This window comes from Periophthalmus magnuspinnatus, chromosome 5 (genome assembly GCF_009829125.3).
Source record: "Periophthalmus magnuspinnatus isolate fPerMag1 chromosome 5, fPerMag1.2.pri, whole genome shotgun sequence".
NCBI lineage: Eukaryota > Metazoa > Chordata > Actinopteri > Gobiiformes > Gobiidae > Periophthalmus > Periophthalmus magnuspinnatus.
In genome coordinates this window covers 23,533,315-23,548,918 of record NC_047130.1, presented here as the reverse complement: position 1 = coordinate 23,548,918, position 15,604 = coordinate 23,533,315, and the positions used below count along the sequence as shown (strand labels likewise).

At 35.6% G+C, this 15,604-nt stretch overlaps 1 protein-coding gene across 4 annotated transcripts; it reads right to left on the bottom strand.

Annotated features, from left to right (window-relative positions):
- Nucleotides 1-1,740: 1,740 nt before the first annotated feature.
- On the bottom strand, nt 1,741-10,715 carry LOC117371041 (alpha-1,3-galactosyltransferase 2-like). 4 transcript variants are annotated; one of them, XM_033966630.2, is made up of 6 exons: nt 10,414-10,715; nt 9,997-10,051; nt 9,476-9,559; nt 9,270-9,365; nt 5,342-5,479; nt 1,773-4,219 (listed from the first exon to the last, which is right to left on the bottom strand). In XM_033966630.2, exons 2-6 carry the CDS (start codon nt 10,035-10,037, stop codon nt 3,532-3,534), a joined length of 1,047 nt encoding a protein of 348 aa, XP_033822521.1. In that variant the 5' UTR covers nt 10,038-10,051; nt 10,414-10,715; the 3' UTR covers nt 1,773-3,531. The 4 variants fall into 4 exon arrangements, with proteins under 4 accessions (XP_033822520.1, XP_033822521.1, XP_055077742.1 ...); XM_055221767.1 differs by lacking the exon at nt 10,414-10,715 and adding an exon at nt 10,122-10,401; XM_055221768.1 differs by lacking the exon at nt 10,414-10,715 and adding an exon at nt 10,133-10,141.
- Nucleotides 10,716-15,604: the final 4,889 nt, after the last annotated feature.

Sequence of the window (15,604 nt, the reverse complement as noted above, 5' to 3'; positions counted from 1 at the left end):
AGTGCAAGGACCATTTATAATGTAAATGTAAGCCCACTGTCACCAACCAGAACACATTAAAATCCACCAAAAACTTGTCTAGAATTTTTTAAATCTTGACCTCCCCTTATGTTTGTGTTCTGTTGTGACTGTGGTAGTTGTGACATTCTGGGTGTTTTCTGATGTTGGTCATATAAACACAAATACAATCGGTCAAGGTGATGAGAGCAGAGTCATAATGTGGTCAAATGTAAATCACCAATAGCTGAGCCAGGATACATCCACTGCCGGGGGTCCCAGAGACAAATTCAGCTTAAGATCCCCTGAAAACTAGGACCAGACTTTACTAAAGTGATTCAGGACTGGTCCAACTTTGTCCTATGCAAGTAATTTCAATGAGTGTCTAGTTTGTTAGCCATTTTAGCCAGAACACGTCACCTGCTTCTTGATCATTTAACACCAGATCACATGACATGCCTTAAGAACTAGCCACACCAAACTGTGACGGGAATGAGGCTTTTAGCTGTTTTGCTTCTCAAAAATGGAATACACTCCAAGGAAAAGCAAAACACCGGTGACACAATCACAATTTAATAATGTGGAAATAAACTTTTATACACACACCTGCACCTGTTTTTATGGTTTTATATGGAGTTGTATATGTGTTTTTGTTTTTTCTGCTTGTATTGTATTTTTATCACCGAAGTAGTTTGTGAACTGCCATCGTAAAAGGATTCTGATTCTGATCTGATTGTCTGACATGTAAAAGAGCCCAAGAGCTCATTGGGCTCCCCTGTATTAATAAAGATAAATACATTTTAGCATTAGTGTATCAACAACACTATTATTTGTATGAAAACTTGTAAATATAATGTAAAAAAAAAAAGTGTTTATTTATTTGTATTAAATCTTTCCATCACAACTTGTATATGACTATTTTCATATATTTTTTAAAATACCCTTTATGTTCCTATAATTTAAAATGTATAATCTGGGGCATATTGAAAAAAATGAATTCTTGCACTAGCAATAATATCCAACAAGAGGCATTCTCTGCATTCTCCAAATAAATACCAGTACTCCAGATACAGGATACTGTAGGAAATACAAAAGTTATTTTGATGAATTACATAAAGTTATTGAATATTTCCATTTGTTTTGGATGTGACTTAAACCGTTTCAAAAGCAGGACTAATGCTTTAATGTTCTCGTTGTATATAGGCCTAGTTTATTCAGAGACTTGGTTGCTGGTTTTTAGCAGTTATATTGGTTCTAGTGTAAATTGGGATTAGATTTCTCTGTAATATGAAACTTCAGACACAGTTTAGCCCTACACTGGGTTAAGAGTTAATGTGAACAGTTTAGTTTTTGTTAAATTAATTTTGCATTTATCTCTGTTCAGTTTGTTTTAGTAACATAAAAAAAAACATTTCCTGGGGTAGGATTTCTACCAAAATTGCAATTCATTTTATAGGAACTTGAACAACTGTGACAAACAGAGCATGGAAAGAGTAATAGTAGTAGTAGTAATAGTAGTAGGCGAATATACATTAAACACACGGTATAATACTCCTGTCCTGTTTCAGAGTAGGGATGAACTATTCCCATTTATTTTATATTTGATACAGTTGAGATGTTCCCCAATATTTGCCACTGATATTCTTTCTAAGCAGCTCCAATGTAAAGTAAGTATAACAAATTATCCCAGAGAAATACATTTTACTATTACTATTTTAACAAAAGTGATAAGCTAGAATTTGTGAACTTTACTGAAAACTTTATTTAAATCCGTGTACCTTTTATAATTAAATATTAAAACACTGACAAAATCATCAAAAATGAGTTATCAGCCACAACAGTAACAAATAACAGAACTCATCGAACCATCCTTAAAGTGCATTTGACAGTAATATATTTTTTTCTAATTAGTACTTTGGTTTGGTGGGATAGTACCTGAGATTAAGTGTGTTTGTGAATTAGCAAATTATTGACACATCATCTATTCAAAGATGGCTTACTAGGATTATCTTGCATTATTTAAATCTTAACTTGTGACATAAATAGTTTCAATATTATCATTTTTCTCAATATTTCTCTGCATTAATATATTGTACTTCAAAATTTGTTATTGTGACAGGCCTAATAGACGTCTGACCTGTCACATGCACTATAAGGACTTTGAGCACAGACACAGTATTCCTTTTCACACAAAACAGAACAGCATAATTAGGACAAAAAGTAGACATTCTCCATGTTGACAGTGTGTCACTCAGTGCATTTGAATACTTTGCAAATCGCAAATCAGTGCAAGTAAAAGAGTAAAAAGAGAGGAATTGAAAGGAAGTGAGAATTTAGTTTCAGACAAGAGCTGCCTGTGGTCATTTAGCAACAACAAAATTATTATTATACTAGTTTTCTATTGGCAACATTTACCAAACCTTCTATCGTCTGTGGAAAAGTTGTCATTTTTCCTGGAGTGTTTCATCAAGAGGCAAAAAAAACTACCATAAAGACTCCTCCAAACAAGTATTGTCAATAAAAATACCTGTAAACGAATACATGAAAGACAGATATAAACAATACTATGGAACATTCCAGGCAAAGCAATAACATTTTCATGAGAGAAGCAGGTGACCAAGCCTCCACGAGAAAAGTTACATAGGGCACCTTTAATTAATTTTTTTTTTCACTGTTGTATTTTTGTTTGCTATTTTAGGTCTGTTTTTTTTTTAGGTCTCTATTAAAGCCCAATTCTCTTTAGTTATTTCTTACAGCTAAATAAACATTGGGTAAAGGGTAAACATGTTGTAAAATTCTCTAAATCACAGAAGCTGGTGTCTATTCTCCAAAACTTGTGAACCCTGTAGTTTAGACTTCCCAGAAATGCATGATTCCAGTTTTCTCTCAAATAATAATTCTTACATTTTTACTTTGAATCGAATCTTGATTTTCCAACCAAAATCACAAATCTAATCTCTGTTAAAATGCTTAAAATATTTTCCCCCATCAAAATTCAGCATTAATAAACGATTTTAGGGTCTCCCCCCCCCCCCCCAATGAGTAAATTATTATAATCCACTCCTTTGTTAGTTGCCAGTACCAAAGGGTAGTGGTAGAATACATTTTACTCATTTTACTTGTGGGGTTTTTTTGTTTTGTTTTTTTATCATGTGCAGAGTCAAGAAATAAGGAGCTCGCTTTGCCGGAAATATTGCACAGTATGGCATTTAACCTATTGATCTTGCAAGTAAAAACATTTTTAAAAATCCCTTAAGTACAATCTTGCAATCTTACTTTTCGGTTACCAGACTCGCCTCATCGCCTCGTCACTTGCTTGCATCCATGGATATAGAAAAGTTTAATGTCATACTGTGGAACAGGCAAAAAATCTGGCTGACCCTCCATCAGAAAAGTTACATGCTGTACCTTTAATTATTTTGTACATTGAGTACCTTTGTTGAAACAGTTTTCAGCTACATAATCATCACAATAGTAAACAATAACAATGCCCCTGATAAGTTACAGTGCAAAATACTTTTCTTAAGCCTACATTTAATGATTTATCCTGAGGTTTTTATAGTCTTTGGGTGCCCATAGTAACCTCTTCACTCGTATGTCAGTCCTATGTCCAATACTTTCATCCCAGCAGTATTCGGGGGAGAGCAGCCTACTTGGTTTATTCATCCAAAAATATTTATTAAGATGGCTTTCGTCATGCCATAGCGCCTCTACATTGTTCTCTTTGTCAGCCATGATGCTCTCGTAGCATGCGTCGGTAATAGTTTTCACAGTTTTCCACGTACCTCCGAACACAGCTGCGTGATAGTAGAAATCTCCAGTGTCCATGTAAGCTTTTGAGAGGGGATTGCGGTCATAGGTATACATATGTTTGGGCAATCGGTAATAGTATGCGTGGAGGAGAGCCACAGAATCGCCCAGCGCCTCTGAACCGAATCTCCCTGCGAACGTTTGATCAACGTCAAAGCAAAAAACGTATGTGAAATTGTGACGGATTTCGGTCTCGATTATATCAGATATTGATTTCATTCGCATCATGGAAATATCCTGCCACCGGGAATGACGGTCAACTTTGAGGATTTTTAAGCTGCGTTTGGGACCAAGTAAAATGTGCGGGACCTTTTCGGGCTTGTCCGTGAAGACGTAGTAGGTGACGGGAAGTCCCAACATGAAGTGCTGTTCGGAGGAGTTCAAGAAGGTCTCCAGGTAAGCTTCAAGGTACCTAAAAAGAGATTTATTAGGGAGATGTTAACATTAAAATGCGAACACCTGCTTGACTCCATGGTGATGTCATTGCTTTAAATAAGTGCATTACAGAGAAGTTGAATGGAAATCTGTGGAATACTTCAGGCAAATAATTTCCATGGAGAAAAGCAGGTGGTGGTTACATAGATTGATCATATTTATGAAATGCGCTTTGAATACATAACAAATGATCACTAAGTAAACAAGTTCAGATTTTATATTTACATTTTTCTTTTGGTTATCTAATCAAAAAGCTGAATGAGCCTCACACTTTGGGTTGCCAAATTCTGGAGCTAAAAAAACATTACTGTGTGTGTGTGTGTCCTCTATTGACACCTTAAGACATTTCAGGTTAACTTGTGATTGAAGAAATATTTTTAAATCAGCTGCAGCCAATTCAAGAATACCAGCAATTACTGTGTGTATCCATTTTCTATTAATAAAGCATTTGTCGTTCAGATTCTAAAAGGGGAGAAAGTGATTTCTGTATGAAAATATACACCACTTCAATTAAAATGCATACAGAGAAAAATAAACCCTGTTTATGACAAAGCCTATTATCCCACTACACTACATACTGAACCCACAAAATCTACACATTAATAATAGAACGCTGGCCCGCCCACAACTAAGTGTGGTGAGATCAATTTCTCAACTCCAGATTTTGGAGCTAATAAAAACATGATTTTGTGTGTGCCCTCTATTGGCAGCTAAAGATATTTCAGGTCAACTTGTTATTGTAGTAATCTTTTCAAATCAGTAGTAGTCATGTGTGGATCCTATCACTAGTCTTTCGTACAAACCCTTTTTATGACAAAGCCCATTATCGCACTACATTACAAACTGAACCACAGCACAAAATCTACACACTGATAATAGAATACTGGCCCGCCCACAACTAAGTGTGCCCAGATCAGTTGAAACCCAGCAATTCCAACTCAACAATCACTTGGTTTACATCCACAGTTACCTGAACAGGAATAATAAGGAAGGACATAATGAAGGTGTTGTATGAATACATTCTTTCTTTGTATGTCTAGGTTTACCAGCAGGCTACATAGTTAAGTTAAACATTGTCGTATATCTGACAATGACTTACTTTCCAACTGCAAACACAGTGACGGCCACAGATGACCTTTTCCTTTTATGAGCCTCATCATAAAGATATTCTTCAAACATGCCCTCCCAAATGATCGGAGCCTTCCATGTAGTGCAGGTTTGGACGTCACCTCTGGATCTGAAAAAGATGTTTAGTGTTTATTTAGTTTGTGGAGGTAAACAGTCCAGCCAGTTCTGTTACAGACTTCAGCTGAGTTATTGTTGTAAAGTAAAGTTGAACTGAATACATATTGTACTTTCCATTGAGTCACAGAGCCCTTCTAGAGTACACCACAATAACAAATGATCCATAAACACTAAACGTTTGTTTCTTGACTGACAGCACTTGTTGTTATGCAATCTCTCACCCTGGAACATGATTTCTAAATTCAAAGGGTGGGAACAAACTGACACTTATTTGACCTGGAGGCAGGAATCCATCTGCCTGTCTTTATACAGAACATTGACAACAGCATTCCACAATATGGCATAAGTCACAAGTCAAGTCATCCATGGAGAATGTTTGAGAAAGTATGATTTTGAGGAGTGTCTCATTTATTTTATTTTATTTTTTTATTCAATGTTTAACCAGGTGGGTCAATTGAGAACAACTTCTCATTTACAATGACGACCTGGATAGGCAGCAACAATAAAACACATAAAACACAAACACAATTCACAAGTCTAAGATCTTGTTGAGCTAGAATTTCTTATTCAGACTGGACATGTCAGAAAAAATATTGTCTTAAATAGGTATTGTGATCATAAAACTGCATAGGGACTGAACTGGGACAAAACTCATGAACCAGACCAGGTCTAGAACAGGACCAAACCAAGGATGTGCTCAACTTCACACTTGCACAATCACCACATCAAAATTGGGACTAAACTGGGAACAACCTGAAACTCAACGTGGACTAGACCCGGACTAAACTAGGACTAGAACAGGACTAAACCAAGTCTGCATCAGAACAAAACCGGGATCAATCTAGGACCTAGCAAGAACAGGAATGCAGCTAAACTAATTTCACTGGTCATAACGTTATGTTTGTGTGACTGTTGTAGTATATGTGTCTTTTTATGAAGGGTGAGCAACCTGCTTATTGTTTTGCCTTTTCCACAATATTAAACTTGCAGGTGTTTGTAGTGTCAACAAATACCATGGAGTTAGACTAGTTTTGTGCCAAACTTGGAAACATTCCAGGCAAGCCACAAAAACAAGAAGGTAGCGGGCCCTCCACTAGGAAAGTTTCTTAGTGCACTTTGTAAATAAATCATCATTCTGAGAGAGTAAGTTTTGAATATTTGGTCTAAGATGGGTAGTTTAAATCAATTCATTTTTGCAGAGCCCAAAATCACAACAGCAGTCTTCACACAGGGCTTCACAAATATGTTGATTTAAACAATTTAACCACCAAACCATGAAACAAATATAGCCTACACTGGTCCTGCTTCTGAGATATCTTGTGCAAAATTGCCCTTTAACCACATCATAACCATTTTCTCTCATTTACCCATGATTCATGCATGTTTGAGTAACCTCTATTGAAAAAAATCCAATGCAGCACTAGCTACTATGAACTGTAGCTATCCATTAAATAATTTTAGCCCAATATCAAGATTTTAAATGTAAAATTATCATCTAGATGTGTCATAAATTATAACTTTAAGTCAGACAAAAGCATAACATGTCATAAAACCACCTCAACAGTCATTTAAACACAATCATTGCATCTTCAGGAGTCTTCAGGATTAAAGCATTTGCTAATCTAATCTAATCCAGCCACCTACACACACATTCTGCACGCATCTACACATCTTGAACATAACCAAAACATTATATCTCCATCGTTCTCTACTTACTTTTGCTAAAGAAACCAGACAACAACAAATAGTGATCCATTATACTAATAAATCCTCATTTTCTGGCTTAAAAACATTACAATCTATCTCAATACCTTGCCGATGAATCAGCCGATGTTTCCGAGGATAACTCAATTGAAATGACTTGTAACATCCGTTTATAATGAGATCTGTGCAATACAGAAAGTCATGAAGCAAAAGAATACGGTGGAGAAGGCTACGTAGAACAGTGACATGTATCTAAGGGTTTTGGAGTGATGAAAATTGCTATGGCACCGGTGCAAGATTATCTATTCAAAACACAAGATTGAAAGTTAACTGTAAAAATGTAGCTGAAACCAATGCATAGTTTTCATTGCATCAGATGTTCAAATAACAGTAAATGCTATGCTGTTCTAAAATAACAGTGGTTTAATAGTATTTACACTGCCTGGCCAAAAAAAAAAAAAGGGTCACACACTCTAATATTTGGTTGTTCCGCTTTTAGCTTTGATTACGTCACACATTCACTGTTGCATCGTTTGAATTTCACTTCTGCAATGTCAAACGATTAATTACCACAAAACCTTCTCCAGCAAATCCCAAAGATTCTCAATGGGGTTAAGGTCTGGACTCTATGGTGGACAATCCATGTGTGAAAATGATGTCTCATGCTCCTGAACCACTCTGTCACAATTTGAGCCAGATGAATCCTGGCATTGTCATCTTGGAATATGCCCGTGTCATCAGGGAAGAAAAAATCCACTGATGGAATAACCTGGTCATTCAGTATATTCAAGTGTCAGCTGACCTCATTCTTTGAGCACAGACTGTTGCTGAACCTTGACCTGACCCACTGCAGGAGGAGAGGACCTATTTGCTTATTTAAATGCAGGTGGCAACTTCTTTTTTTTTTTGGCCAGGCAGTGTTTATAGCAATAAAGTGTGGGCATGAACACCAGATGCCACCTAGAGTTTAACTATATACGATCAGTTGTCAATGATTAGCTTGTGTGCAAAAGGTATATAAAAATGAACTTCGCACATCAAGCAAAATTACGAGGAAATAAATGAGTTCCCTTGATGTGTCAATGACTAACATACGTGTAGAAGAAAGCAAACTTATGTTAGCTCCAAGTAATTGCAGCTTCGTGTTTGTAATGTGTACGCAACATAACCATTACAAACTGACTTGGGAATGCAATGCTATATTCATCTAACAAGGATTAACTAAGCTAATCTTGAGAGGTTCTTAGTAAATGAAAAATAAGGAGCAGACCACGGTTTGTTCCTAGAAGAAGACATTTTCACGATCTTTGTTTTAGATTACACTGATTTTTTTTAATGTTTTTTTTATGTGAAATTAAAACATATTTAAAAATTATAATTAATCAAAATGATAAAGAAACCATTATGCATTTTTTGTCATACTGCCCCCATCTGTACGTTTAAGTGACAAGTGTTTAGTCAGTTTTAGTTATGTGCAGATGTTATTAATCATTCCTTCAAAAACTCAATAAAAAGGTCACCCAATTCCTTTTCCAATATCCAAACCTGCCTGTATCATTTGTGAACATAAAACAAACTTAAAGCTGTACATACTTTTTCTGGTGGAAGGTCCAGTACCTGTTTGTCTCCATATCTATTTTGAATTGTGTTTTTATAGGTCCAAAAATAATAAACTGAAAAATCACATGTTTAATGCCATACGATGGAGCATTCATGGCAGAGCAATACCATCTCCATGAAAACAAGACAATACAGTGCACTCCACCAGAAAAGTTAGATATTGCACCTTTATTTATCAAAAGAGCCCCAACGTCACTATTGTTAAATCCATACAACTAAAATACTATTGTAAAAGGTGAACACGTAATGCATCGATGTTCTAACCATGTAAAAACTTGTGTCGTCCTAACAACCCCCTGCTAAAACACTCACTGCACTGCTTCTATTAGTGCTAATGTTATTTTTGTGAGTTGTTGAGTCTATGAGTAACAGCTGTTGGGATAAGCACACATTGCGTCTTGTGATTATATTAAGAAGGAATCTGAAGTATTAAAGCGTGTTGCAGTGGTCTCACTTACTGCAGATTGAGGGTAGCATCCACGCTGTTGTCCAAATAGAGGATCTTTGCACTCTCCAGGGTACACTTATCCATCGGGACAAGCCCTATGAAAAACCTAAAAGAGAAATTACACAAAATGGAATGTTCTGCAAATATTTGGAACAGAAACAACAATAACGTATCTTTTTTTTTTTTTAAACTAGTAGTGTATTCGTTTTTGGGTACCTTAAGGACGGCACAGTGAAGTAGATGACAAAGAGCAAGAAAGGTAAGATAAACAAACACCGTACGCCGTGTTTCATCTTGTGGCTGCAAAAATGTGAGAATATATAACATGAAATAGAAATGCTTAGGTGATTTGAATAACATAAAATCCACAAGACAGTAAAAAGCAATGCAAAGTTATGTTGTTATGTAGTTAGAAGTCCGACAAGCATTACACAAAAAAAACTGTGAATATTTAACATTTTCTTAGAAGTAAAAAGGTTTTCCCAGCTTTACTTTTTACTGTAACTTTTAATAATAACAAATAATTTCTTCATGATTCTGTAGCCTAATATATCCTCAGAAATTGTAAATTGGTTGGTAATATTTAGTTAAAAGAAAAAATGCAAACATCCACTAACATTTTGGTTGAGATTAAATGAAACCTTAACATTAAAAAACGTATGTAATGCTTTGCCTCTTAGTTCCACATCAGTCATTTTAACACCTTCAAATAATGAGTAGCTTGCAATTTCACTTACCTCAATTTGGCCCTTTTACAGACTGAATACACCAAGTTCATGTTGATATTGTCATCTAAAAAAAAAGCACAGAAGCAGGAATAACTTGGGACTCGACAGCAGCTAGAAAGAACCATGACTCATACCAGACCAGTACATTTTCCAGACCCTAAATCCAAACTTTCTCCAGTGATGTTAACGCGTTTTACTTTACTTTCTGCGCAACCAACACTGCACAAATGACCACACAAAGGCTGCTACCGTCTTGTTTGTGGAGGCTGCCTTTCCCGAAACACATTTTCCGTTTGTTTTCCCCTAAAACTCTTCGAAGACGTAATGGTTTTGGCGTTTGTTCGTGCGCACGTAGCCTAATCCCCCCCAGATGCCCAGTGCCCAGTGCGTAAAAGTAAAAATAGAAGAGTTCACGTGGGTACTTACCAAATATGGTATATATCAAGCAAAATCGTGGTGGACAACGCGGCTTGCTGTAGTAATCCAGTCCCCGGTGAAGAATGGGAGTGGACAGCTGGAGAAGGAAAGCAGCCCCACGATACTAACAGGTAGTTTTAAATCAACCAGTGCGCACCGTGGCTAATCACACTGGAAAGACCAAAAAAACAACAACACGTGCTTCATTATGGGATAAGAGTATAACTAAGAGTTGAAAACGTTTATTAGAGAGGACTGTCCAGAGGAAGAGGACGAAATCAATACGTAATAATAAGGGCGGAACTGATATCTGAGTGTTCATTCATGACGGAGATCATCTGGGGAGAAAAAGTTATATCCAAGTACAGGGATCACAGGAGTCATTATTGAGCTTAAACTGGCGCATTAATGTCAAAATAATAAGTGGGGAAATCATTTTGGAAATGCGTAACTAGGCAATATTAAAACTTGTGAATTATTTATTTATTTATTTATTTATTTATTTATACATTCATTCATTCATTTATGTATTTATATATGTATTTATTTATTTATTTATTTATACATTCATTCATTTATTTATGTATTTATATATGTATTTATTTATTTATTTATTTATACATTCATTCATTCATTCATTCATTTATGTATTTATATATGTATTTATTTATTTATTTATTTATTTATTTATACATTCATTCATTCATTTATGTATTTATATATGTATTTATGTATTTATTTATACATTCATTCATTTATTTTTATTTTTTATTCATTCATTCATTCATATATTTATTTATTCATTCATTCATTTATTTATGTATGTATGTATGTATTTTTTTATTCATTCATTCATATATTTATTTATTTCTTTAGGCCTATTTTTTTGTAATTTTGTTAGGCTATTTGCACACACACTTGGACTCAAAGACAAAAAAAACACATAGTAGAAGAAAACATAGTAGAATTAAACAGTAAGCTAAATGACTACATTCCTAGACTGTTTTAACAAAGAAAACACTCATGAGCTGAAGTATTTGCTACGTAGGTGCTACATAAGAGTGACTTACAAACACAGCTATTGGAAGCTATAGGCTTTTGCAGGATGACACACAAAATGTTTTACCTTCTCTTATTTCAATATTCCCTTTTTTCAGTTGCCTATATCATGGTTTTGGACCCATCTGACAATATTTCTAGATGATGAATCAGAGACAAATACTTGTGTCTTATCAGCCACTTCCATCTACATTTAGTCAAAGGCTGTGGCTTTGTGTTGTGTTCTCTCCTTATTCCTGTCCACTGCTCTGTACTTCTTTGCACGCTAAACGAGTTCAAACATGACACATCACATGGATCTAAGGAACACAACAACATAAATGAAAAGCCTGTGCTTGTAATGGGCAATTTCATAGTTTTGCAGTTTTGAACAGAAAGACAATGGCCTTGGTTTCAATTATTAAGTCATTAGAGATCAATATTGTGGTTTACAATTACCAAAATTTAAAATAATGATATGTGTGTTATAGTTTATTATCCAAAAAGATAAATAATGGCCCTGTTTCAGAAAGCAGGTTTAGTACAAATTTGGGGTTTGTTAAAAAGAGTTTCAGTTTCACAGAGAGAGGAAACCTAAACCCTGAGTCTGTCTCCATGGTGACTCACTCTGAGCCTAACCTGGAGCCTATTCCTCTGATCCTGAACTGTGATCGACCTCGAGTGCTCTGACTGGACAGTTCACTTCTCCATTCACAGAAGTAGGAACAGTTAAAACTATAGTTTAATGATGATGTCTTGACTGGAAGTGAATTTATTTTCTAATTTTTTATTCAATTTGTAATTTATAATATTACATAAATCACTGCTCGTGATAACTTCTGTAGTTTACTCATGTTTATCAGCTTTATATCAAGCGAATAGAACAATTAATTTTCTTCACTGTTGACTTTAATTTAATAAATGTATTTAATGCCAAAAATGAAAGTACAGTTAGTTTACGTTTTTACACTCCAAATACTCACATATATATCAGACCTTATACTGCAACATATGCAAAGTGATGGTATGAAGTTTTAAAATAGTATTTAATGAGCTACAAAAGTACAAGTGTGACAAATCTAATGTGTTGTAATGCATCAAATTATTCATCAAAGTATTACTTAACACCCCATATCAAACCTTTACCCTGTCCACAGTCACATGACTTTTAAGATGGACTCTTCTAGTTTACTGTGACCATGATCCATTGATCAGCTAAACTCAAAGTGAACAAACTCAGAAGAAAAAGAAATATAATAATTATGACAGTTAAAATAAAATAAACCCTGAGTCAGTCATCATGATAACTCACCTGGTCCTTAAAAAAACCCGGTCCAGACCAAGTTTTTCTAAGTGCTTCATTAAATGGGGCTGATTAAAGCCACAGTATCAAACTTTTTAGCCAAAACAATAAAGTAAAATGAAAGCATGTTTTGTTTTGTTTTTTCACCTGACCTGGAGGAGGGGATTCTTTTGCTTGTTTCCATGGAAATGTTGTTCCTTTGGCTATAATGTTCCTTAGTATGCCATAAAAATCTCCATAGAGATTGTTCCAAAGTATCGTTTTAACTTTCTATTTCCATGGACTCATACACCGTGCCACCTCCAGAAAGTTGTGTAGGCTTACTGTATCAATTATTTTTACTTAGAAATATTAAAATGAAATAACATATTGATCACAAAATATATTTATTCTTTTTTTTATGCTTTGCTTGTGGGCAAAAGACAATCTGATTTTTCACATCACTGGTGCAGATTCAAACAGGTCGGGACACTCTGGGTCTATAGTCGGGATCTGGACTCCAGTCATTATTTAAACACCTTCTCCGAACTGAACCACACGTGTTCAGGTTAATGGGCAAAGAGTATTTAAAAAAACAAAACAAAAAAACAACTTATTGTCTGTAAGGCTGTATGATTGATTGACAGCTCTAGATGGGTCATGTTATGCTTGGTTTAAAATAGTACAATAAATAGTACAATAAATAGTATAATATATTAAGTTTTTACCCCCCACCCTGTCAATCATATTATGCGGCGCTAATCATCTAGTGTCAAGATGAGCGTCTTTACCAAATTCATTCCTCTGCTCCACATGGAACTAGCTGCTCACAGGCACTGGTGCTAATGCTGCGACTCAACAGAGACAGACTGTCCCAGCTCAGGTGTAAGTTAAACAGTTTGTAGATGATAATAAAATGCTCCTCTTTTAATTTAGAATCACATCATATATCAGTTAGGGCCTGAATATAAAATTAAACAGACTACAAGCTCACTTAGGCTCAAATCTCCTAAAATATTTGAATAGAATTAGAATATGAGGTGTTATAAGTGTTTTCCAGCCATTTAATGGTTTAGAACTATATTAAATAATATAGATTTAAAATAACAGTAAAATAATATTACCATTAATTATAAATCTATATAATCTATAGATGTGTATTTATATCCTGCAGCATGAGCCTGTGTGTGATCGAGCACATGCACGTACATGGCCAAACCAGTAAACCTGCAGGAAACACAAAAGAAGTTTTCCCTTGTGTTTCTCTGTGTTTAGAAGTCACTAATGTATTTATAAAAACAGATATTGTTGTAGGTTCTTTTTTGTCAACTTTTTCTCCAAACTAGGCCTATCATTTAACTGATGTATGATAAATATTTACCACAACTATCACACCAAACCAAATCCTAATTAGAAAAACATGAAAACCTGTCACTTTAAAGCTGATGTTTGTCACACAGGCCTGTCAGGTACAATTCAACAATTGTGGAAGTGTCTGTGTATGTAGAGGGTGTGTGTCAGGATGTGTGCTGTGGAAGAAAAAACAAGGGCTTTGGACTAAAAAAGCAGATCATTCAAATAATCTGGATCTTGAAAAAAAAACAAAAAACCCTAAACATTATTTGAATCATTCAAATGAGATAATAATTAGGAAGTCACCTCAGTCTGACTGAGACCGTACAACATATGTGCATGATAGTTCAAATTAAAGGTTGAAATTTGAAAGAAATTTTATGTTAGTCAATTCATTAATGCTGCTTTTTAACATCTAGAACTTCTTGTGAATCATTGTTCTCATTTTGTTGTTATTGTGTGTGGAAAATTGTTTAAATCTAAGTATTCATGGTTCTCAACCTCTGGTTTATAAGTTGGAAATCTTTGTTTAGTCTCTCTTCCTTGTTATTGGTTGTGTCCATAATAACCAAAAAAAAGTATGTCCCTTATACTTTTTCAACAATGAAATGCCAAAATGTGACTAATGTAGTAACTGCAATAAAAATATAATTTGAATAGCCAAAATTAAACAAAGCAATTAATTTAGTTTAAATTTAAATCTTCTGCTGAGGTCAGTTTACACCATTCTATGAGGTCTTATTGTTAAAAAAACATGTGCTGTAGTTTACGCAGCTGCAAACACATTCTTGTACAAGTCTGACTACTTCAATCGCCCTATTCTTTCAAATGTTATTTCTTTTAAGGTGCCCTATGTAACAAAACCTGCTTGTGTTTAGGGAGAGGACATGGCTTTGCCTGCACTTGGCTTGGTGCACCAAGTCAAGTTACAGGTCAGATCTGTGGAGACGTGTGCCTACTCACATAATAATGCATGTTTTTCAATTTAGCAATAAAGCACCTGTAATTGAATACATACAATTTAATTCCACACTGCAGAACATAAAATAACATGACAAGCAAGTTGAAGTTCACCTAAATAACTGAAGTATTAAACTACTGGGGAATTCCTGCTTCTTTTGCTGGGCATACTACCAGTATAAGGGTCTCGTCTTTTATAAAACATGTGTCATGATGTGGGTATTTCTGTTCCTGTTTTGTCTCCCTGTCCTGCTCTTCCCCTCCCTCTCCTGTCTGTACCTGGAGCTGGGCGGAGCTCTCGGCTCCTCCCGCGTGCACCTGCTGTCCATCTGGCTAATCACCACACCTGCCGTGGATAAGAGGAGCTGGGAGAAGACACTCAGTGTGAGATCGTCTGTGTTTGTGCTCCTGTCGTGCTCCTGTCGTGCTCCTGTCGTGCTCCTGTCGTGCTCCTGTCGTGCTCCTGTCGTGCTCCTGTCGTGCTCCTGTCGTGCTCCGGCCCTGGATGTCTCCTGCCCACTCTGCCCTACGCCCGTCTGGTCTGCCTCCCGCTACCTACATCCCGTA